At 45.0% G+C, this 25,448-nt stretch overlaps 1 protein-coding gene across 3 annotated transcripts in view; it reads right to left on the bottom strand.

Moving 5' to 3' along the window:
• The window catches only part of GATAD2B (GATA zinc finger domain containing 2B), an 88,056-nt gene that overhangs the window by 5,550 nt on the left and 57,058 nt on the right, over positions 1-25,448 (bottom strand). For all 3 annotated transcript variants that reach the window (XM_043567793.1, XM_043567794.1, XM_043567792.1), the window contains exons 2-8: positions 11,209-11,544; positions 5,578-5,707; positions 3,529-3,660; positions 3,098-3,229; positions 2,556-2,726; positions 1,754-2,069; positions 580-782 (exon numbers count right to left, since the gene is read on the bottom strand). In XM_043567793.1, the coding sequence (XP_043423728.1) occupies positions 580-782; positions 1,754-2,069; positions 2,556-2,726; positions 3,098-3,229; positions 3,529-3,660; positions 5,578-5,707; positions 11,209-11,543 (1,419 nt within the window). In that variant the 5' untranslated portion in view covers position 11,544. The remainder of the gene's footprint in view (positions 1-579; positions 783-1,753; positions 2,070-2,555; positions 2,727-3,097; positions 3,230-3,528; positions 3,661-5,577; positions 5,708-11,208; positions 11,545-25,448) is intronic.

Genomic DNA, 25,448 nt, shown 5'->3' with positions numbered 1-25,448 from the left:
CCGTCTACCTGTTTTCCAGAAGGTCCCTGGACGCCACCCAAAGGGGTCTGATGGGTGGTGGGGTGGAAGCAGGATTGAGGGGAAGGATCCAAGCTCCCCAACACATCTTCCCCTCGCCCAGACCGCAGGGCACGCCTGCTCCCTCCTGGCCGTTCCTCTTCGCCGGGCCACATTACAGTCCACTCTCTCCTGGGTCATTCCCTTGTCAAATATGGACTGCAGAGAATTCGGTCTCTCTGAGAGATTTCCAGTACAAATATAATCCCTCCCACCAAAATCCACTTGTTTGAGGAGGGCAAGAAGTTGAGGGATTTCTTCGGCCGCCACCAGGGAAAGCCACATGTCTGCCTCCTGTCTGTCCCCACCCTGGACCACACTGTCATTCATGCTCTTGCCCCACCAGAGACAGTCACATGGAGATCAGCAGACAGATCGGTACGGGGAGGAACAGGGAACCCGGGCCTCCAGGCCGTCAGGACCGTGGGGATCGCACAGACAAATCCTCTAAAAACTAGAAGGAGCTACCTTTTGGGAAAACCCAACCTGAGTAGGTGGTTGGGGAGACATCGGGATTCTTACCTGTTCCTGCTGTAGGGCTTTAACAAAAGCATTTTTCAGCCGGTTGGTGTGTTCGGCCTTCAGAGCCTTCTTCTGGTTGGAGGTCATACACTGCTCACACAGAATCTTACCATTCTTCTCTTGCTTCCAGTGAGGGGTGAAGTCTGTGCGGCACTGGGCGCAAACAAAGGGTTCGACCCGCAGGAGTGAGGCACAGCTTTTGCCTAGATGCCAACAGAGAGAGCAATCAGGGCCTTCGCATCTCCCCATCTCCCGATTCTCTTCACCAAATGAATTTTTCAGGAGGTTATTCTGCTGAATTCAGAAAGAGACTCTACAAGAAGAGTACTCTGCAGTTTATAAAATAACTTTTATTTCATTCGACTGTAACAACATCACTTCAGGGAATTCAGACGGTACCGTCCCCACTTACAGAGGAGGACACGAAGAAACAGAGCTCCTGAGGGCAAAGCTGAGACAAGAACCCGGGTTTGCGGACTTTTAGTACAGCAAGAAGGAAGCGTGCTAACTCACAGGGCGGCAGACTCCACCTGGGTCCGCGACACAGGCTCCTTAGCACGTTTTGACCTCAGACCGCACTGCCACATTTACACCGTTTAGTTACCAGTGTCCGAATTAGACCCGTTTAGAGTCAATGCTGAGCCCTTCAGGCACTTTCCTCCACCGTCAGGTGTTCCCCTAAGTCCACATGTCTGGAAACTCAGGCTTAATAACTTCTGGTAGTGTCAATGCTTCACAGTCTGGGTCAGCTCTGGCTCACAGCTTCCACCTGGTCACGGTCACCTACTCAGTCAGTACACCTACTTTCCCACCTGTAAGTCCTCGAGTGGCAGGGACTGAACGTAACAACGCAGCGCAATGCCACACAAGCGCTGATGTTACACGTAAGTGTTCTAGTCACCAAATTGTGTATACATCGTGCTGGGCACCACTGAAAAGGACCAAATGACATCCTGCCAAAAATATACACGATCTACAAAATACAATACAAATGTTAAGCCTAAGATATACAGACATACAAAAGGCATTTCCGAGTAACGAACGGGAGGTGGTCTGACAACAGTAAGAACAGGTTACTTGACGTCACACAGCGCCCTGGGATACGCGGCCCAGGTCAATCAGGCTTGGCAACCTCCTGTGTAGATAAAAGACTGACCACAAAAAACAGCCTCACCTTGGCTGTCGATGACACTCTGTACGACTTCTTCCAAGCCCACCATGTAGATGAACTCGCTATTGGCCGCGCTAGGCAGGAAGTGAAGCAGGGGAGCAGGAGGTTTAGGCGGCGGAATCTCCAGGAGGGTCTTTTCCAGCTGTTTGCGAAGAGCCAGTTTGGCGGCAGCCTGGGAGTTGGCGGCATCGGTCATGGCGCTGGGGCTCGGCAGGGGTGAGGACACCCTGTTCACAGTCCCCGGCTGCATGTGGGAGGCGAGGTTCATATAGATGGCAGAGGATGTTGTGCGCTGGCAGGGAACAGAAGAACTTGACTGCTGGAATGGAGGGAGCACAGGGTCAGTGGCGGGGTGCGGGGGAAGGACGAATTCTTGCTTCAGTGGCAGAAAACGCTACCTGAGCCGAGTTGGGACAACTTAGCTTTCCTGAAACTCAGAAAAAAGGACGAGGTGTCCAACCTCGACAGAACGACAAAACGACAGAAGCTAGGAGGCGGAGGAACACAAGCACGGGGGATGCTCTCTGGCCCACATCCTCAGGCCTCTTCTTCCCCTGACCCCCGCTGCTTTCCTCCAGGCGGGTGTGAGCCTGCTGCCGCTCTGCCGTACAGCCTCCCTTCTCCGCTCCCACTCCCAGGGAGTCCCTCCAGCTTCCACCCTGGGCACTACGATCGATACAAGCTCTACCACAATTACCCTGGCTGTCCTGGGGCTTCTCTATGTCCCAAACCGTACGGTCTGTGGTCCTTTCAACAGGGAAAGCAAAGAAAAGACTTCTCTGTTTCCATATTAGGACTTTCTCACCGGTTGGTAATTGATGGCAGGATTCATGTTGGGTGTTGTGGTGCGTACAAGGCCAGGCTTAGGTGGGCCCCGTTGACCCTGTAGCTGGGCTGGGTTTGGTGCAATAACACGTTGGGACATCAACATATGTGGGAGGGTGGTACTGGTCGCGGAGCGGATGACACTGTGACCCTGAGGGGGAAGAAGAAGAAAGGAAGCAGTCATAGGTGGTAAAACGCTCCACCAACATGCTAGAGAGAGAACACTGCCTATAACACACGGCTGAGTGGAAAAACAGAAACACAGCGAGACTCGGGAATTCTGTCTACTCCTAGACGAGAAAGGGCTAAGCTAGAAACCTCCGGAGAAGAAAAACCACAGTGGGAAGAGGAGGATTACTTGTCCCACTGTGCCACCCAGTAACACACAGCCAGTCAGCGAGGAGGGACCAACGGGACTGTGGGCAGCACCAGCACCTCTACCACGGCCAGGTTCTTCTACGATCGTCACAGAAGTCCCAAACCAGAGCTGGGATACACGGGGCCCCAAGGCAGGTTACGCACCTGTAATGTTCTCAGACTCTGTGGTTCCACCCCTTGGGCCCCAGGCCGGGAGGGAAGCTTGGACAGGCCCTGCTGTCCCCCATGGGCAGGAGATGGCTGCACGATGGATGCCGCGTTCTGCACAACCGGGGTCTGGGGGAGAGAAGACAGAATGAAGAAACAGAGGCAGAAGTCTGGTACACTCCTGGACTTTAAAAATCCCCAGTCAGTGTGAAGCTTCTGTTGACCAGAAGGAAAACCGAGAAAAATGGAATCAAGGTTTTCTTGATTAGGGCCTACAATTAAAAAAAAAAAAAAAGAAAGAAAAAAGAAATCACTCTTCTTAGAAACTAAAAAGCACGGAACTGGACAAGAACGGGCCACCCAGTTGAACCTACCTGGGTGAGGCCACCGTCAGACCCAGCCCCTTGCTTCCAGGGCGCAGTCAGTACCTTCTGGACTACGTTCTCCTTCTGGAGCTGGCTCTGCCTCAGCTTCTTCAGCAGCACCAGCCGGGCTTCTTCCAATCGCAGCTCGTCCCTCAGCTGCTTGATGAGCTGCTGCCGCTCCTCAATGCCTTTCCCCTAAGGAAACACCAGGTCCCTCAGCTACGGGAGCAGGCACCCAGAGTCCCCCTTCCTGCGAGATGGTCTCTTCTTCCAGGGCTGAGCTCTGGATCTTGCACACGAAGCAGGAGTAGTAATGGGGATTACTGTCTCTGTGTCCCTGGATCTAGCTCAGGGCTAGGGATTCAGCAGGTGCTCAGAAGATGCTTACAGAACATAAATGCTAATCAACCAGATTCCTGGCAAAATAGAAGACAGGGCAAAGGGAGATGCAAAGGGAACTGTTCTTGAAAACACTGTTTCCAGGGGTGCCTGGGGGGCTCAGGCGGTTAAGCATTGACTTCAGCTCTGGTCATGACCTCATGGTCTGTGAGTTCAAGCCCCCGTTGGGCTCTGTGCTGACAGCTCGGAGCCCGGAGCCCGCTTCGGATTCTGTGTCTCCCTCTCTCTTTGCCCCTCTCCTGCTCACTCTCTGTCTCTCAAAAATAAATAAAACATAAAAAATTTTTAAACACTGTTTCTAGAACTTATTAAGCCAAGTTTCTTCTAGATATACATAAAAACTTAGGAGTTTCTCCACATCATGAGAACCAGGTTACAGTGGTTCCAGCCAAGAGTTTATTTCTGTGACTTACTGAGTTTTCACTTTCCAAAGATAAATTATACTGAATATGCTTTGTCACACTATCTTCTTCACTTGATTCTCATAATGCCCTCTAAAAGGGCATGCCCTCAGGGCACCTGGCTGGTGGCTCAGTCAGTGGAACCCAAAACTTTTAATCTTAGGGTTGTGGGTTTGAGCCCCATGTTGGGTGTAGAGATTACTTAAAAATAAAATATATATATATATATATATATATATATATATATATATATATATATATATTAACGTTTATGTATTCATTTTTGAGAGAGAGAGAGAGAGCATTCGTGGGGGAGGAGCAGAGAGAGAGAAAGAGAATCCCAAGCAGGCTCTGCACCACCAGTGCAGAGCCTGACACGGGCTCAAACCCATGAACTGTGAGATCATGACCTGAGTTGAAGTCACATGCTTAACCGATTGAGCTACTCAGGCACCCCAAAAATATAATCTTGAAAAAAAAAATAGTAGCACCTAAGTGGCTCAGTGAGTTGAGCACCTGACTCTTGATTTAGGCTCCAATCGTGACCCCAGGGTTCTGAGATGAAACCCCACATCAGGCTCTGCACTGGCTGTGCAGCCTGCTTAAGACTCTCTCCCTCTGTCCCTCCCCTGTGCACGTGCTCTCTTTCAAAAAACAAACAAAAAACAGTAAAAAGTAAATAAATAAAATGCCCTTGAAGCTGAGAATTATTTATAAAAAGTTTCATCAACAGGTTATTTAAGAAAAAATTTATTTTTGAGAGAAAGAAAGAGAGACAAAATGTGAGCAGGGGAGGGGCAGAGAGAGAGGGAGACACAGAATCTGAAGCAGGCTCCAGGCTCCAAGTTGTAAGCACAGAGCCTGACATGGAGCTCGAACTCACAGACTGCGAGATCATGACCTGAGCCGAAGTCAGACGCTTAACTGACTGAGCCACCCAGGTGCCCCTGTGGGTAGTTATTTAGATTCAAAAAGTAAACTATAGGGGCACCTGGGTGGCTCAGTCGATCAAGTATCTGACTCTTGATTTCGGCTTAAGTCATGATCTCATGGTTCATGGGTTCGAGCCCCGTGTCGGGCTGTACCCTGGCAGCATGGAGTTTGCTTGGGATTTTTTCTCTCTCCTTCTCTCTCTGCAACTCCCCTGCTTGCTCACACTCTCTCGCTCTCAAAAATACATAAACTTAAATTATTAAGATGGTACATTAAAAAAAAGTAAATTATAAAAAACCAGAACTGGGTCTCTTAGGGAACTAAACAGGAGCAAAAATGAAGAAAGAAATCATTTTATCTTTCTTCTCTCTTTTTTTACCTTAAACATCTCTAGGTTGGCTGCTTTGAGTCTTTCTTCCATTCGGGAGCTGGAGCGGGGACTGGAAGCCTCATTATCAGATAAAACAATGATGTCTGGGGAGGGAGTCAGCCTCCCACGGTCTGGCTCACTAGATAAGAAAAGAAGAAATTAAGGTATTTCAACAATTAAGAAAACTTCTTTTGCACGCTGAACAAAGAAATCCAAGGGAACTTAGGTCTGTCTCAGTTCACTCAGGAGATTCAAATCTTAGGACACAGACGACACCAAGATGTGAGTGGTGACAAATCCTCAGCAAGTGTGCTCTCCATCCGAATTCCTTGTGCAGGGACCAGACACACGGTGACTGGCTTCAGAAATGGGAGTGAGAGGTGAGTGTTCTTATCACATCCATTTGAATCAAAACTCTAAACGCTTCCCCTGTATCTCACTTCCCTTTGGGTTGTCTCATTAGTCACGCAGAGGCTCAAGCAGGAACAGCCAGCCTGGCGGAGGAAGAAGGGCAAGGGCAGAGCTGAGGTACGGAACGCCCGCTGCCGTGGAGGCAGCTCGGTCCACCCTGCACCGCGCGGCCCTGGCTGCCTGAGGGCTGACAGAGAGGAGCTTACAGGACAACCCCAGCGGCAGTCCCAAGTTAAGACACAAGAAGGTACTGTGCCAGCTGCCTGAGGGGGAGGACCGGGCCAAGTCTACGGCTTCTGGCAGACCGAAACTCCTAAACCGCATCTCTGGAACTGGCATCTACTTACCAGATTTGTACTCAGCATCTTCCCTCAAAAATAAACTCTCCAGAAACGACTTTGAAATCTTAAATCCTCCTCATTGGCTCCCCTGTATTTCAGTTCTCACTTATTAGACAATTGTGGTTTTGGTCTTTTGGGGCTAGTTAAAAGCATCATACTTATTTCTCTAAGATGATAAAAATGGCACTAAGAGCTGGATGACCAGAATTCTGGAAATTCTGAATGCCTCAGGTTCCCAAACCAATGACCACATCTTTTGACTCTCTGATTTCTTAACAACAAAAAACAAAACAAAAATTAACGTTTATTTATTTTTCAGAGAGACAGAGACACAGTGCAAGCTGGGGAGGGGCAGAGAGAGAAAGAAACACAGAATGTGAAGCAGGCTCCAGGCTCTGGGCTGTCAGCACACAGCCTGACATGGGTCTTGAACTCACGAACCGTGAGATCATGACCTGTGCTGGATTAACCGACTGAGTCACCCAGGTACCCCCTAACTCTGATTTCTTAACTCAAAGATATCTTCCCAGACCCTACTTCCTTGAGTTCTTCAGTACAGTTAGGAATACACAGACTTAAAAGCAATGTGTTTTAGGGGCGCCTGGGTGGCGCAGTCGGTTCAGCGTCCGACGATAGCCAGGTCACGATCTCGCGGTCCGTGAGTTCGAGCCCCGCGTCAGGCTCTGGGCTGATGGCTCAGAGCCTGGAGCCTGTTTCCGATTCTGTGTCTCCCTCTCTCTCTGCCCCTCCCCTGTTCATGCTCTGTCTCTCTCTGTCCCCCCCCCCAAAAAAATAAATAAATAAACGCTGAAAAAAAAAATTAAAAAAAAAAAAAAAGCAATGTGTTTTAGTTCTTACTTAAACATGAAACCCAAATCCTTAACACCCACAGACCTTTAGTCCTGAGAGCCTTTCTACCATTTCTCTGGGTCTCTTGTCTCAGCTGCTGTTGGGACATGGATGCCCAGGGGCTTTGAACAAAATACCCTGGATAGTTGGGTTAGGCATTCAATTTCTCAACTGGGCTGAATTACTAAAAATCAACCAAATTTGGGGCATCTGGAAGGCTCAGTTGGTTGAGCATCTGACTTGATCTCAGATCGGGTCATGATCCCAGGGTCATGGGACCAAGCTCCTTGTTGGGTTCTGCTCCAAACTAAGTATGGAGCCTGCTTGGGATTCTCTCTCTCCCCCTCTGCCCTTCTCCCCCGCTCACACGCTCTCTAAAATTTAAAAAAAAAAAAAAAAAAAAGTAAAATAAACCAAATTTAGCTGAGAACATAAAACAGAGGCACAGAATGACACACACGACTGTCTTGGAAACCATTAGGTTTGTCTGGATTGCTCTACAAGCACTGGTCCCAGGCAGCTGAGCATGTGGGGTCACAGAAAAAGAAGCCACTAGAGGGAGAAGAGCCTTTCTTTCCCTAACCCCACAATGCTGGAGTAATGGTCAAGCTGACCTGAATTCATTTTCTGGTGATTTTCTCATTTCTACATTCCTTCATCCTTGCCGCCCCCCCCCCTCCCCCCCCCCGCCCATCCCTGACACCAACATGGGTGAATGATTTTGAGATCTGGTAGATTTCTACTTTCACTTGGTTCTCCAATGTTTATTGACACCAACAGTCCCAATCTCCTTCCATTCTGTTCAGGGCTGGATACACGCATCAAGACTATCTCGAAGCTAAGGGACTCTTCCTTGCTCAAATGAGTGCCTCCTGCTGCTTCGGGGTGGCTCAGCAACAAGACAGGCAGAGCCATTCCTGGATGGAGGCTGTGGAAACGAGCGGCATTTGCTGGGAAGTTGTCTCTGAGAACAACCCTGAGATTGTACTCCTGGATGTGATCAGACCCACATCAGGTGCAGCACAGGCCAGGTGAGGCCCAGGTTTTGTCCCATTCTTCAAGTTTTTTGTTTGTTTGTTTTACTTGTTGACCTGGGATTCTGGTCTCATTTATTAAACTTTCCAGGAACAGAAATGATTTTTCCACTTTCCCAAACATGTATGTGATTTACATCATTTGACGTTCTTAAGTATGAAACTCCAGCCATCGGAGAGAGATTACTAAAAGCCTGACTTGTTGCTGACGTCACTCACGACTCAGACTGGCAGGTTCCCAAAAGCTGTGTACCTCCTGATCCTCCTTCTGGTAGTAAAAACAACTAAATAGAAAGAAAACTGCTGTGTTTTTCTAGCATTCCAAAACATAAGCAAACGCTGGTTTCACATACACCTGATTTCATATAGTTTGTAACCTGTCCAACTGATGACGATTATGATAGGGCTATCACTGATACCACGGGCTCTTCATTATTTCTGCTTTTAAATTCTCTCCTTTTGTCCATATCAAAGAAACTGTTGCTCTCCTTGTTGAACAATCTATCAATCCCATTCATTCTTAGAAAAAGCTTGGGGCTAAGGAGAAATAACTGTCAGTGTATCTGGGGAAAGGGAAGAAGAGTGACAGAGGCCAGTAGGGCCTAGTTTTCCATGTAGAATGGGGATCTAGATTGTTTACATCAACCCCCTTTTCCTGGAGACCATTATTATTTTTTTTTAATTATTATTTTTTTAATGCTTATTTATTTTTGACAGAGAGAGAGAGAGAGAGACAGAGCATGAGTGGGGGAGGGGCAGAGAGAGAGAGAGAGAGAGAGAGAGAGAGAGAGAGAGAGAGATCCGAAGCAGGCTCCGGGCTGTCAGCACAGAGCCCGACGCAGGGCTCGAACCTACAGACCGCGAGATCATGACCTGAGCCGAAGTCGGACACTCAACCAACTGAGCCACCCAGGAGCCCCTCCTGGAGACCATTAAAAACAGCTCCCAGTTTCCAGAGGCTCAAGTTTCAAAGCTCATTCCTCTAAAATAAAATCAAATGCAATGGTAGGGTTTTCAAGGTAGTCTGACTTTTTAAAAAAAAAAAATTTTTTTTTAATGTTTATTTATTTTTGAGACAGAGACAGAGTGTGAGTGGGGGAGGGTCAGAGAGAGAGGGAGACACAGAATCTGAAGCAGGCTCCAGGCTCTGAGCTGTCAGCACAGTGCCCAGCGTGGGGCTCGAACTCACGGACCGTGAGATCATGACCTGAGCCGAAGTCGGACACTTAACCGACTGAGCCACCCAGGCGCCCCGGTAGTCTGACTTTTTAATACAGACTTTATTTATTTAGTACAATACCAATAATAGCACTAGTGAGATCTCACCAAAATGTGTGACAGTGCTTCTATGAAAAATGCACTTTCAGGGCCAATTTGGGATGTGAGGAATCCGTCCAACATTTCTCCTCTTCCTGCTCCCCATTCAAGTAGGATCAGTTACTTGCTCCAGAGCGGGGAGGGTAGTTACGGGGCAAGTGGGTTGCTCAGGTGCATGATCTCATTCATCTGCTTTCCTTTTTTCCCCCCAAAGGATCTAAGGGTTAATCTACTTTCATAATATTCGGCTCACACTACATATAGCTTCCAAGCTATCTGAGGATTTTTCTCCTGTTTTATGGCCAATAGGGAATTTATCTAAAGTTTCCTAAGGGTTTTAAATGCTATTACCAAGAATAATGTCCCCTCACTGGGTGTGGCTTAAAAAAAGAATCCTGGGATAGTACTTATAAGTGTACATTAGAAGCTAGAGAAAGTGGGGGTGCCTGGGTGGTTCAGTCAGTTAAGCGTCGGACTCTTGATCTCAGCTAAGGTCTTAATGTTTATTTTTGAGAGAGACAGAAAGCACGAGTCAGGGAGGGGCAGAGACAAAGAGGAAGAGAGAGAATCCCAAGCAGGCTCTGAGCTGTCAGCACAGAGCCTGATGTGGGGCTCAAACACATGAACTGTGAGATTATGACGTAAGCCAAAGTCGGGACGCTTAACTGACCGAGCCACCCAGGCGCCCCTCAGCTCAGGTCTTGATCTCAGGGTCATGAGTTCAAGCCCCGTGTTGGGCTCTGCATTGGGCATGAAGCCTGCTTACATAAAAAAAAGAAAAACAAACAAACAAAAAATCTGGAGAAAAGAAACGCAGGTAAGGCTGTAACTGTTCCCTCCTCCTTCAGTCCTAAGACAAATTCAGCAGGGTCAGCAGGAGGGCAAGTGGACACCAAAGATTACTTCCCATGCCCTATCAGCTGTATCCGAACAATTAACAAACTGAATGTTCTCAAAGCGAAGGTGGTCTCACTGTGACTCACTGGCTCGGAAGTCGTGAGTCTTCTCACGACGGGCGACTGGCTCAGCCAGTACCTCTTCTTAGCACGTGCTCCACTGTTTCAAGTACTCAACCTTGACAGATGCCCGAGAGAAGCCCCGTGAAGATGTGTGCGTGTGAGAGCGGGCGCACAGGAGCTGAGCGTGTGAACCACGACGAACGCTTATGCGTGCGTGGAGCCCACGGAGGGCGGTACACACACAAAGCAAGAACGGAGAGAACTGCCACGTGAAGGCGACTGCCCTGTTCACACAAGAAAAGCCAGCCCCGTGCTTCTGGATGTACTAGAAGCTGGGACTCCAGAACAAACATTCTAAACCTCTCAGGATGGTCTGAAGAGAAGACTGAGGCCCTCCTAAAGTGGCTGTAAGATCAGAGTGGAGCGCGTGTTATCTCACTTCCCACTGGCATTATCAGCTTTATGGTGCCTGCTTCATCCAGAGACGACCACTTTATCTTAAGGGCACAAGCTATAGGATTCTCTGTATGCTAAGCAAATACATGAGGCACCGAGTTTCATCTGGAAATGAGAGGAATTTACGGTCAAGCCAGTGGCACACATACATTTTCTCTCAAGGAGGTTTAGGATGAAAAACACCTCCTCTCATTGGAATTCTTTCCTTTTCCACTCCACCTCCATTGTTTATGAGAAGACCCTATTGCCGGAGGCAGCCGACCTGAGCCATACCTCCGCCTGGCACTCATATCCACAGGCTCATCGCTGATGTTTTCTTTGCCTGGCCTTCCAGCAGTCCTGGTGTCGCCATGAGGCCTGAGATTCCCATTGAGTTTCTCTTCATAGCCCTTGACACCACCGCCATCCTGTTTGGTGGGCAACTCATGTGGCACATCGAGATTCGCCAGATCCTTCCGTTTGAGCAGCGCCAGCATCTTCAGGCGTTCCATGGCCTCGTGCCCCTCCATTTTGAGTCGCTTAGCCAGGACATCGTCTCGCTCATCGGCCGGGTCCAAGCTCCGCTTCAACAGGTTCAGGCGAAGAGCATCTTCTGTCATCCTATCCATCCTGTGGGAAAGAAAATACAAGTGAGATCGGAACACAATCCCTTAAACAGTCCGTAAAGAAAGAGGATGGGTGGTAAAGGTATTCGGAAGAATCACAAGAGCGCCTGGCTGGCTGAGTCGGTAGAGCATGTGACTCTGGATCTAGGGCTGTGAGTTTGAGCCCCACGTAGTGTCGATCTTACCAAAAAAGAATCATCGTTACAGGGCAGTTCAAAGATCACTGAGCTAGGGGCGCCTGGGTGGCTCAGTCGGTTGAGTGTCCCACCTCGGCTCGGGTTATGATCTCAACAGGTCACGAGTTTGAGCCCCGCGTCGGGCTGGGTGCTGACGGCTCAGAGCCTGGAGCCTGCTTCGGATTCTGTCTCCCTCTCTGTCTGCTCCTTCCCTGCTCACACTCTACCTCTCTAAAAATTAAATAAAACCATTAAAAAAAATTAAAAACAACGACAAAAAAAATCACTGAGGTAAATATCAACACTCCATTTTCCCAGAACACCTGTATTAAAGGAGATTTCTCCACTCAACTTCAGCAGTGGAAAGTAAGCCTCAAGTGTTTTCTAGTTGTTGAGGTCCTGACTATATCACCGCTCTACTCACCTGGATGGTCCATTAAGAGCCTACATCTCTCAGAAAAGAAACATTCTTTTGTGACTGCTTTGCGGTGCCTGTATGCTCAAACCATCCGCACTGGTTTTACCTCTCACACCAAATTCTTCTCCTGGAAAAGACCTCTTTCATGGACAGGGAAGTTCCTCGGGCCACTCAGGCATATCTTTCATTGGCTTATTTTATTGGAGACAAAAGAGAAAGCTGAACGAAACAAAGAGCGTTTAACGGGCAGCCTCAACTGTCTGCAAGCAGCAAGAATCAGAACGGCCCGCAGTTAACCCGCCTCAAGGCTATACAGATAGAGTCAGTATCTTAAGATACCTGGCTTTAATGAAAGATTCAGGTGTTTAGGCTGATAGGAGGGAATACTTTCTCTATTTATGCAGCTTAAAGGCAAGAAAATTATCATTTTCCCTTCTCACTTTGATTTTTTTACACTAACAAAATCTAAATACAGAACTTCTTCCACACTTGAAAATCCAGGGCTGTTTTCCTGGTAGGAAATAGCAACGAGGCACTGGAAAGAAAATTTTTTGAGTCTAGAAACATAGGCTCAAACTGCTAATTACATTTATAAGATCAAATATTTAATAAGTTACTTTACCTCCCTAAATCTCAATCTTATCTGTAAAAGTGGGTACTTAGAAGGTGCTCAACAAAATTTAACTGTGTTTTTTTTTTTTAAGTTTTATTTTTATTTGAGACAGAGACACACAGCAAGCAGGGGAGGGACAGAGAGAGAGGGAGACAGAATCCCAAGCAGGCTCTGAACTGCCAGCAGAGCCTGACGTGGGGCTTGAAGATACCCCATGAAGATGCTCAACAAAATTTAATTTCTATGCCCTAGGGTTATGACCTCCTCTATACTTGAAGATACGACATGAGGTCCAATGATTCACAGACTTAAGTAGCAGGACAGAGAAGACTATAAATGTTAACTGGTGCTCTTGAAAAGAAAAATATGTTTGTGCTTGAGGCATCTTCCTTTTTTTTAAATTTTTTTTCTTTTAACATTTATTTATTATTGAGAGACAGAGCATGAGCATGGGAGGGGCAGAGAGAGGGGGAGACACAGAATCTGAAGCAGGCTCCAGGCTCTGAGCCGCCTGCACAAAGCTGGACGCGGGGCCCGAACCCACAAACCGTGAGATCACAACCTGAGCCAAAGTCGGATGCCTAACCGACTGAGCCACCCATGCGCCCTCTGAAGTGTCTTCCTTCTTGCAGTGAGGAGTAAAATAAGAGCTATTTGATCCTTTTCTGGGTATGACAAAAAAAAAAAAAAAAAAAAAAAAAAAAAAAGAAGAAGAGTAGCCAATAAAAGAGTATTCAACAAAAGGAAACAGACATTTTGGAGATCAGAAAAAAAAAATCAGAAGCTAGATCTCGGAGTTTTTCGGTAACGTTTCTTAATTCTCTCTTAAAAAAATCGTTTTTTAATGTTTATTTATTTTTGGGACAGCGACAGAGTGCAAGCAGGGTAAGGGCAGAGAGAGAGGGAGACACAGAATCCGAAGCAGGCTCCGGGCTCCGAGCTGTCAGCACGGAGCCCAACGTGGGGCTCAAACAGTGCGATCATGACCTGAGTCAAAAGTAGGACACTTAACCGACTGAGCCACCCAGGCGCCCCTAATTCTTTTTAAAAGCTCAGGCTTATTGAGACATAATTCACACATCACATAATCCACCTTTTTAAAGTGCATACTTCAGTGGTTTTGATTCAGAGTTGTGTAACCACTGCCACAATCAATATTAGAACATTTTTATCATCTCCCCCCTAGAAAACCCATATCCATTAGCAGTCTCTCTGCCCCCAACTAATTTACTTTTTCTTCCTAATTTGCCTGTTTTGGACTTTTCGTATAAATGAAGTCATACAATATAGGCACTTTTGTGACTGGCTTCCTTCATTGAGCATCATGTTTTTAAGGTTCATTCGTGTTTGAAGCCTGTGTTTGTACTTGTTATCTTTTCACGGCCAAATGATAATCTACTTGTTTATCCACTTATCAGTTGGTGGACATTTGATTTCCCCCCCTTTTTGCTATTATGAACAAAGCTGCCGTGAACTTTTGTGTACAAGTTTTCGTGTGAACGTGTTTTCAGTTCTCTTGGGTGTACACTTAGGAGTGAACTGTTGGGCCCTGTGGCAGCTCTTTGTTCAACATTAAGAAGCGTTAGGCTGCTTTCCAAAGCAGCAGCACCATTCTGTGTCACTGCCAGCAGCGTGGGGGGGAGGGTTCCAACTTCTCCATATCCTCTTTGTTCTAACAGCTTCAGACAGACATGTTATAGAACATACAGACATTCTGTAGCTACAGGTCCCCCTAAAGATCTGTGTTATTTCTTTTTTTGTTTAATGTTTATTATTTAGAGAAAGAGAGAGATGTTTATTTAGTGAGTGCATGTGTGTGCTCACAAGCAGGGGAGGGGCAGAGAGAGAGGGAGAGAAAGAATCCCAAGCAGGCTCCACGCTGTCACTGTAGAGCCCGACTTGGGGCTTGATCCCAGGAACTGTGAGATCATGACCTGAACTGAAATCAAGAGTCTGGTGCTTAACCGAATGAGCCACCCAGGCGCCCCATGGTATGTGTTATTTCTAAAGTGGTATACCTCTGAAAAATACCCCCAGGTGGAAACTGGAAAGCTCAGTACTACAGAACAGCAAGAGTTAGGCTCTAACTCCACAGTAACAGTGTTCCAGGTAACTTGACGGACACCTCATATTGAGAGTGTCCACTAAGAATCTCATGGGGAGTTGTAGGTGGGAAAAGTCTGTTACTCAACTGATCATACACCTAGATGCAAAAAATACTCCAGAAAAGCACACAGCAAGATATACAAATGTAAATTAATATGGTACCGTGTTCTAAGTTTTGAGACAAATTATATTTGTGAGCACTGAAATCAGAAGACAAAGCAACAAAACTCGATAACCGAGGGCTGAATGGAGTTTGGGAAGGCATCATTATCCTGGCTTCTTGAACGGTTATACAAACAGTTGAATACTGCTCAGGTAATTCCCTTTTATCATACTCTAATGAAATAAATGGATATACTGAAAGTTGGAAGAAACCAGAACCAGATATTTGATTGTCTAAGGTAATTAATCTTTCCCAAGAGATGGTTTGAGAACTCTGATCAAATTTTCCTTGCCCATTCTTGACTTTACTGATCTTATTGTAAGCTCCAACTTTATGTGTTCATAGCTGGGCCTGTCTCAAAATCCAATGAAACATGGATGAATCTTGAAAACATCATGCAAAGTGAAGTAAGCCAAATACAGAAGGACAGATATTTTATGGTTCCACTTATGTAAGGTACCTAGAATAGGCAAATTCAGAGAGACAGAAAGTAGATTAGAGACTACCCATGACTGGGGGTGGCAAAAGGGCGACGAGGAGCTAAGATTTAACAGGAACAGAGTCTCTGGGGTGAAGAAAAAGTTCTTAAAATGGACAGTGGTGATGGTTTCACAACAACGTGAATGTACTTAAAGCCACTGAAGTATATAGTTAAAAATGGTTAAAATGTTAAATTTTGGGAAAAAATTAAAAAGGAAAAGGAAAACAAAAAGGGAAAGAAGGGGGGAAATGGTAAATTTTGCGTTATGTATATTTTGCCGCAATGAAAAAAAATCCAATGTAACAGACAAATTAAAAATGGCACAAGAGATCCTTTTGGGTTATGGAAATGTTCTAAACCTGGATTGTGGGAATAGCTTTACAACTCTGTATACTTACTAAAAAAAAAAAATCACTAAACCATAAACTTAAATTATACTCCATAAAGCTGTGAAAATAATATTCAATATAAACTTGTCACACAAAAATTCCTCTCCAAAAAGCCAAACAAAAATTCTATAAAATAGGGGCGCCTGGCTGGCTCAGTCAGTGGAGAGTGCAATGCTTAATCTCAGGGTTGTGAGCTCAAGCCCCACATTTAGCATGGAGCCCACTTAAAATAAAGTAAAAAGTTAATTTCCTGTAAAATAAATGTTGTACTTTGCCGTTTAATGTGTACCCAGTTTTTTTGTTTGTTTCTTCTGGGCTGCTAATGATAACAGCTCATCTTTCTTAAGTACCTACTTAAAAGCCAAACACACTGCTAGGCACCTACCATGTGTTATTTAAATTTCCTTATCAAGTTACTAAGCAAGTGGTATTAGCCTTACTTCACAGCTGGGAAAATGTTCAATCAAGTATCCCAAGACTGCAAAGCTTTAGACAGAGTGAATCTGGAATCCCAATGCAGGTGTAGCTCACTTCAAGAATCCATTATACAGAGGGATGTATCAGAGCTGGAGAATTCTGAGAAGCAAGGTTGGGTATTCGTGAATGTGCATATCCGTCTATCATCCCCCACAAACACTATGTATATATACTATGTGCCAGGTATAGGGTTAGCTGTTAAGCTGTTAGGAATTGAGGTGAAAAAGGATTAGGTCACTGTCTTTTAACAATTTCAACCCAATAGGAGACAGATGTGCATGTAACTGAAGTAAGGATTTGGGTGTTCTCAGGAATCCATCTTCTCTGCCTTTATGTTTCAATGAAGAGGACTGAATTCTTCTAGATGCAAAAGTTAGAAGTCTGGGAATCATCCCTGACTTTTAAATCTCAGTCCCCAGCTCCTATAGTCTCTTCTCTGGAATGTGAGTGTGAACATATGCAGTCCTGGCATGTTGCTGCTGGCAGCCATCTTGTGACCATGAGGGAAGGCAGGCAGCCTGCAGATAAAGCAGACACTGCGCACAGCAGAACACCGAGATGGGAGCTAATCACACAGCTGCGCCAACATCAAACTGCCCTGAAGCTAGTTTCTGGATTCCAGTTACACAGACCAATAAACTCCCTTAATGTTTAAGCCAGTATAAGCTAGGTTTTCTGTTGTGTTACCTAAACTGAAAATATCTTAATGGAAGACTGTCAGAAGTGCCATGTGGGGGGCGCCTGGGTGGCTCAGTCGGTTAAGCGGCCGACTTCGGATCGGGTCACGATCTCGCGGTCCGTGAGTTCGAGCCCTGCATCGGGCTCTGTGCTGACAGCTCAGAGCCTGGAGCCTGTTTCAGATTCTGTGTCTCCCTCTCTCTCTGACCCTCCCCCGTTCACGCTCTGTCTCTCTCTGTCTCAAAAATAAATAAACGTTAAAAAAAAAAAAAAGTGCCATGTGGAATCAAGATGGACATATCCAAAAAACAGGTGGATACATGGCAAACAAACAGAAGAGCCAGCACTTGGGCCAGAGCGGAGATAAATATTTGGACAGGTAGAAGAGGTAATGGAAGTAATGTATGGGCAGTAAGTGAAACTGCCCAGAAAAAAAAATTAATATATAATCACTCGAAAAGAGGGCCAAGGATAGAACCTTAGGCAATACCTACATTTAAGGGTTGGTTGGTCAGAGGAAACTAAGAAATAGCCAGAGGGCTGGGGGAAAACCAGGAAAACCAGACATATCAACAAACTAGAGTTCCAGGAAGACAGTAGTTAATTATGTCCAACAATTATAGCACAAAAATGCCCAGCTTTATTTTATTTATCTTTTGAGAGAGAGTGAGAGAGAGTGCAAGAGAGAACGCGTGCAAGGGGCAGGGTAGGGGGTGCAAAGGGAGAGAGAGAATCTTAAACAGGATCCACACCCAGCTTGGAGTCCAATGTGGGGGTCGACTGCATGACCGTGAGATCATGACCTGAGCTGAAATCAAGAGTCTGACACTTTAACTGACTGAGCCACCCAGGTGCCCTCAAAAACGCCCAGCTTTAAATCTGCTGCTGTTATAAAAAACAAGAATGGCCAGATGGTAACACAGCTCTAGACCCATGCTTGTCAAGTTTCCATCTTACTGTTAACGCCAAACCAGAATCCAGGTTGCAGCAAAGACTCAGAGGAGCCTGAGAGAGAAGAGGCTGGAGGGATGAGCAAACTGAATTAACATCTACAGAATGCCTGCTGTGCACTAGGCAATGCATAAGCCCTTTCTGTTTGCTCTCGCACTAAATCACATCACAGGATAACAGAAAACTTTTGTCGGTTAAGTTAGACAAACCCCAATTTTCAAAACTGATAAAACTTAAGCCTGTAGTTATATAAAAGTAAAACAGTATTTCTTTAACACATAAAAATAAGTTGTTCTGGGGCATCTGGCTAGCTCAGTCAGTGAAGCATGCAACTCTTAATCTCAGGGCCATGAGTTCAAGCCCCATGTTGGATGCAGAAGTTTAAAAAGAAAAAAAAAAAAAAAAAAAAGCTCTACACCCAACATGGGACTTGAACTCATAATCCAGAGGATCACGAGTCACATGGTTATCCAACTGGGGCAACCAGGTATCCCTTTAAAAAAAAGTTAAAAGTATTTTGAGGGCATCTGGGTGGCTGTCAGTTAAGCGACCAGCCCTTGATTTTGGCTCAGGTCATGATCTCACGGTTCGGTAGTTTGAGTTCCACGTTGGGCTCTGCGCTGGAAGTGCAGAGTCTGCTTGGCATTCTCTCTTTCCCTCTCTCTCTGTCCCTGGCCCATGCATGCATGTGCTCTCTCTCGCAAATATAAATAAACATAAAAAAATTAATATAAATAAAATACTTTGGTTTAAAAATTCTAAGTAGAAATGAAAATATTTCACTTAAAATATTATACACCCATATATATACTCATCCTTATGTTTTATATATTTATACATAATATATATTTTATATATTATATATAATACACACGTATGTGTAAGATATACAGTAAAACCTTGGTTTGTGAGCATAACTCATTCCAGAAACATGCCTGTAATCCAAAGCATTTGTATATCAAAGCAAATTTCCACATTAGAAATAATGGAAACTCAGATGATTTGTTCCACAACCGAAAAATATTCATATAAAAATGATTACAATGCTGTAATACAAAATAATAAAGAAAATATAAAGAAAAATAAACAAATTAACCTACACTTCCCTTTGAAAACCTTCATGGCTGGTGTGAAGGAGACAAGAGAGAGAGGAGGGTTATTGGGTAGGACGACTTTCACTTTCACTAATGGAATTCCTATCTATTGGCTCAACAGAATCCTTTTCTTTTCGTGCACCTTTAACAAGGAACCTATCCAATGACACTTACTTTTGCATCCTTTTGAGGATTTCACGGAAATGGGACATTGCATTGTCATTAAACAGATTCATCGTTCGCACTGCTGCAGCCTTACTTGGGTGGTGCTTTTCTACAGAATGTTTCACTGTTTCCCACATTTTACACATCTCCCTAATCTCATTTGAAGTGAGGGATTCTTCGGCCTTTTTCTCCTCCTCCCCTGCAGACGAGATCTCCCCCATAACCTCTTGCTGCTGCTTGCGATGCAGACCCATCAGTTTGTCGGTGTCAGCTCCTGGCCATGCTCTTCCACCAGCTCCCGACTGTCGTCCTCATTCACTTCCAGTCCCCTGGTCTTCCCTAAGGACACAGTTTCATCGACAACCGGCGGCTGCTGTTCATGAGCAAACCCCTCTAAGTCAAGTCCAAGAACACAACCAGGCCACAACTTTCTCCAAGCAGAAATGAGGGTTCTCTTGGTGACCCCATCCCAGGCTTTATCCATGATCTTCAGGCAGTAGTTCACCATGTGGAAACAATTTTTCCCAAACTCTCGGAGGGTAAGGTTTGTTCCTTCAGTCACCTTGAAGCATCCCTGAAGTAGTGCTGTGGTGTAAAGCTTTTTAAAGTTTGAAATGACTTGCTGATCCATGGGCTGGAGGACTGGAGTGGTGTTGGGAAGGAACTTGACCTTAATGAACTCGAATTCCTCCAGTAAGTCGTCCTCAAAGCCTGGAGACTGAGTATGAGTATTACCCATAACCAGCAAGGCTTTGGGTGGCAGATTCTTTTCTAAAAGGTATTTCTTCACTGCAGGACCGAAGCCCTCATTGATCCATTCAACGAACAACATCTGAGGGACCCAAGCCTTGCTGTTGGACCCACACAGAACATTTAACTGGTTCTCCTGCACCTTGCATTTCTTGAAAGCTTGTGGATTCTTGGAATGAGACTTTGAAACTCCCACTTGCATTAGTACAAAACAAGAGGGTGAAACGGTCTTTCACGGGCTTGTGACGGGCATTACATTCTCTTCTTCTGTAATGTACATCCTCTTTGGCATCTCTTTCCAAAAAAGCCCCATCTCATCACAGTTAAAAACTTGCTCTGGCAGGTAACACTCAGAAGCTGTGAGCTTCTGGAACTCGGTAGCGAACACCTCAGCTGCCTTAGCGTCCAAACTCAAGTCTCTGTGTGCCTCACAACACTACAGATGCCACTTAAAGTTATCAAACCGACCCTGCTTGCTTTGAAGGCTTCTTTGCTTTCTGTTGACATACCTGGCAGTTTACTTATGAGGTCGGTGTACAAGGCCTTTGCCTTCTCACAGATAAAGTTCTCGGTCACAGTGTCACCTGTTAGTTGCTTCTCATTTATCAAAATCAGAAGCAACTTTTCTACATCTTCCAGAACACCTGGCCGTTGCTTTGATAATCTCGTGACTCCTTTTGCTGCATTTGGCTCCCTATTTCTTCTTTGATACTGTGCAAATGGTTGACATCGACTTCTTATAAAATCTTGCAATTTTGGTCACTTGTATACCTTGTTTGTACTTCTTGATGATTTCCGTAACTTCCACCATAATCATCTCCTTCTCACTGCCTTTCTTTTCAACGCTTTTCTGCATGGGGGCCATTAGTTGTGATCATGTGACATTTGGTGTGACATACTACTCATAGGGCAAGACATCGCTCATTTATCAAGTTAAAATTTATTAGAAATGTTGGCTCGTCTTGCGGAACACCCACAGAACAAGTTACTCGCAATCCATGGTTTTACTGTATATAAAATAAATATACCCTTCTCATGAATTCTAATACTTGCCTTAATCTGAAGACTTTAACTTAATTTTTTTTTTTAGTAATCTCCACACCCAACACAGGGCTTGAATTCACAACCCTGAGATCAAGAGTCATATGCCAGGTACCCCCAAATCTAAAGACTTTTTATTTAAAAAAATTTTTTTTTGGTAATTTTTTTAAATGTTTTTGTTTATTTTTGAAGGAGAAAGAGAGAGACAGAGCATGAGTGGGGAAGGAGCAGAGAGAGAGGGAGACACAGAATCAGAAGCAGGCTCCAGGCTCTAAGTTGTCAGCACAGAGCCTGATGTGGGGCTCGAACCTACAAACTGTGAGATCATGACCTGAGCTGAAGCCTGATGCTCAACTGACTGAGCCACCCAGGCGCCCCTAAAAAAATTTTTTTTCTAATGTTTATTTTTGAGAGAGAGAGACCGAGCATGAGTGGGGGAAGGGCAGAGAGAGAGAGGGAGAGAAGAATCTAAAGCAGGCTCCAGGCTCTGAGCTGTCAGCACAGAGCCCAATGTGGGGCTCGAACTCACGAACTGTGAGATCGTGACCTGAGCCGAAGTCGGACGCTTAACCGACTGAGTCACCCAGGAGTCCCATTTAATCTGTAGATCTTCTCCAGGTTTACTTGGATTCATTTGTGCTTATTTCATTCTACACAACGTTACCAACATTTGTAGGTGCATTTATCCATTAGAGTCAACATTTCGATCATCTCAAGGGCCCCTCCTGCTGCCACTTGATAACCATATCCACCCTTTTACCACCTCCAAACCACATCCCAAACCCTGATGACCACCAATTTGTTTTCCATACCGAAAATTTCATCTTTTCACAGATATAATGGGAACCACACAGTATACAACTCGGAGGTTGTTTTTTTTTTTTTTTTTTTTAATTATTAATTAAGTAGGCTCCATGCCCAGTATGGAAACCAACACGGGGCTTGAACTCACGACCCTGAGATCAAGACCTAAGCAGAGATCAGGACTTGGATGCTTAACTGACTGAGGTACCCAGGTGCCCCTGAGGTTGGCTTTTTAAAAATGGCTTTTAGTATAATTCTCTTGAGATTCATCCAAGTTGTTGCACATACCAACGGTTTGTTTCTTTTTATTGCTGACTAGTAGTCCATGATATATGAGTGTACCATTATTTATTCACCTGCTGAAGGACAACAGAGTTGTTTCTAGTTTGTTTTTGTTTTTTTGCTGTAACAAATAAAGCTGTGATGGACATTCATACACAAGTTTTTGCAGAAACGTAAGCTTTCATTTTTCTGGGGTAAATGCTTAAGAGAGTGGCTGCTCAGTAATATGGCAGATTACTGTTTAATTAAAAAAATTTTAAAAAAAAATTTTTTTTTTCAACTTTTATTTATTTTTGGGACAGAGAGAGAGAGAGAGAGAGAGAGAGAGAGAGAGAGAGAGAGCATGAACGGGGGAGGGGCAGAGAGAGAGGGAGACACAGAATCGGAAACAGGCAGAGCCTGACGCGGGGCTCGAACTCACAGACCGTGAGATCGTGACCTGGCTGAAGTCGGACGCTTAACCGACTGCGCCACCCAAGCGCCCCTAAAAATTTTTTAAAGTTTATTTATTTATTTAGAGAGAATGAGTAGGGAAAGGGCAGAGAGAGAGGGAGAGAGAGCGAGAGAAAATCCCAAGCAGGCCTGAGCCCAGTGCGGGGCTTGAACTCATGAACTACGAGATCATGACCTGAGCCGAAATCAAGACTTGAATGCCTAACCTGCCCCAATGTTCAGTTTCAGAAGAAACCACTAATGCGTTTTCCAGTGTAGTTACACCGTCACATGTCCCCGTAAGCAGTGGTTGAGAAGTTGAGTTTCTCCACATCCTCACCGGCATTTGATGCTACCCTCATTCTTTATTTCAGCCACTCTGAGAGTTCTGGAGTGGTAGCTCACTACAGTTTTCACATGCATTTCTCTAATGGCTAATGATGTTGATTATCTCTCTATGTGTTTATCTGCCATATGTAAATCCTCCTTTGTGAAAACTCTGTTCTTGTCTTTTCCCCATTTTTTGTTAAAATTTATTTATTTACTTTGAGAGAGAGAGAGAGAGCGCGCGCGAGCAAGAGCAGGGGAGGGCAAAGAGAGAAATTCCACACTACAGGTACAGTCGAAGCACTTTGTGTAACTTCATGTCCAAACTGTTCTCTACCCTCTCTTCTCCTTCTCTCCCCAGGGGCATTAGGATGGATTTATCATTTCTATGAACATTTTTATAAGATTATTGCTATATATATCCTTAAATAACATATAGTATAGTTTGTGAGTTTTTACAGTTTAAAAAGTAGCTCTTGTAGGGGCACCTGGGTGGCTCCGTCGGTTAAGGGCTGGACTCCTGACTTTGGCTCAGGTGATGATCTCGCGGTTCGTGGGTTTGAGCCCCACGCTGGGCTCTGTGCTGATGGTGTGGAGCTTGCTTGGGATCCTCTCTCTCTCTCTCTTTCTCTCTCTCTGCCGCTCCCTCACTTTCACTCTCTCCCTCAAAATAAACTTAAAAAAAAGTAGTGCTTGTACATATCTTTTTCATTTGCTTTTCAATATTCAGTTTTTTTAATATTTAAAATTTATCCAAGTGAATGCACGAAGCTCTAGTTTATTTAACTGCTGTGGAACACCACAAGAAAAATATACAGATTAGTAACCCATTCTCCAGTTCAACAATTAGGCATCAATTTGCTGATATTTAATGATGCCAAGTCCACGTCTGGCCAAGATGGCGTTAACATGGCTGGCTGGATTTAACTTCCCACCTGAAATAACAAATCCCACCACCCCGCACCCCCCCCCCCCCAGCAAAATACACAAAATGAGGGTTTTCAAGACACTGGACATCAGGCAACAAAGGCAGGATCCCACAGGAGCCAGAAGCAAATGAGGTGAGCTCGCCAACTGCCTTCATTTCTTGTCTTGAGAGTTTCAAGCACATGGTATAGGCAGGGGGACCTGAGGCAGAGCGAGGCATCTTGTAAGCCCAAGTAATGGAGACGCGGGTGCAGTGAGACAAAGGCAGCTAGATTTCAAGAAGGGCAGAGAACCACAGAGGTGAGAGCTGCAGAAAGATGGCTGTCACAAAGAAGTAAGTGCTGGGAACACATAGAGAAAGTGGGATCTTCACACACTGCTGGTGGGAATGTGAAACAGCACAATCACTTTGGCAAAGAACTTGGCAGTTCCTCCTAAAGTTAAATGTACAGTTACCAATGACCCACAAATTCCACTGCTAGGTATACACCCAAGAGGACTGAAAACATTATTTCCATGCAAAAATTTGTGCATCAATGTTCACAGCAGCATTATTCATAATAGCTGAAAAGTGGAAACAACCCAAATGCCCACCAAGTGACAAAATATGGTAGATCCGTACAATGGAATATCACACACAGCCACAAAAAGGAATGAAGTACTGATAAGAATTATAACACAAAGGGGCACCTGGGAGGCTCAGTCAGTTAAGCATCTGACGGACTTTGGCTCAGGTCATGATCTCACAATTTGTGAGTCTGAACCCCACATCAGGCTCTATGCTAACAGTGTGGAGCCTGCTTGGGATTCTCTGTCTCTGCCTCTCTTTTTCTGCCCCTCCCCCACTAGTGCTTGCTCTCTCAAAATAAATAAATAAAGTTGACAAAGAAAAGAAGAATTACAGGGAACCTGGGTGGCTCAGTCGGTTGAGCGTCCGACTTTGGCTCAGGTCATGATCTCACGGTCCGTGAGTTCGAGCCCCGCGTCGGGCTCTGTGCTGACAGCTCAGAGCCTGGAGCCTGCTTCGGATTCTGTGTCTCCCTCTTTCTCTCTGCCCCTCCCTGCCCCTGCTTACACTCTGCTTTCTCTCTCCCTCAAAAATAAACATTAAAAAAAAAGAAATTAAAGAAAAGAATTACAACATACATGAACCTTGAAAACATTACCTAAGTGAAGGAAGTCAGTCACAAAAGGCCATATATTGTATGATTCCATTTACATGAAAAATCCAGACTAGGCAAATCTATGCAATTTGAAAGACTAGTGGCTGCCTAGAGCTGAAGAGAGGGTCAAAATGGGGAATGTCTCCTTATGGGTCAGGGGTTTCTTTTCGGAGCGATGAAAATGTTCTAATCTTAGACTGTGGGGATAGCTGCACAACTCTGAATATACTAAAACCATTAAATTGTACACTCGAAATAGCTGAATTTTGTGGCAGGTAAAATGTACCTCAATAAAGATGTTAAAAAACACAATGGATGATATTAATAGATTAGTTACTAGAGAAAAAAGATTTAATCAACTAGAAGACCTAGTAATAAAAATCACCCCAAATCAAAGACAGATAAAGAATAAGGGGCTTCTGGGTGGCTCATTCAGTTAAGCGTCCCACTTCAGCCCAGGTCATGATCTCA

This window comes from Prionailurus bengalensis, chromosome E4, assembly GCF_016509475.1.
Source record: "Prionailurus bengalensis isolate Pbe53 chromosome E4, Fcat_Pben_1.1_paternal_pri, whole genome shotgun sequence".
Taxonomy (NCBI): domain Eukaryota; kingdom Metazoa; phylum Chordata; class Mammalia; order Carnivora; family Felidae; genus Prionailurus; species Prionailurus bengalensis.
The sequence above is the reverse complement of the archived record's forward strand: the minus strand, read 5'-3'. Positions and strand labels throughout refer to the sequence as shown.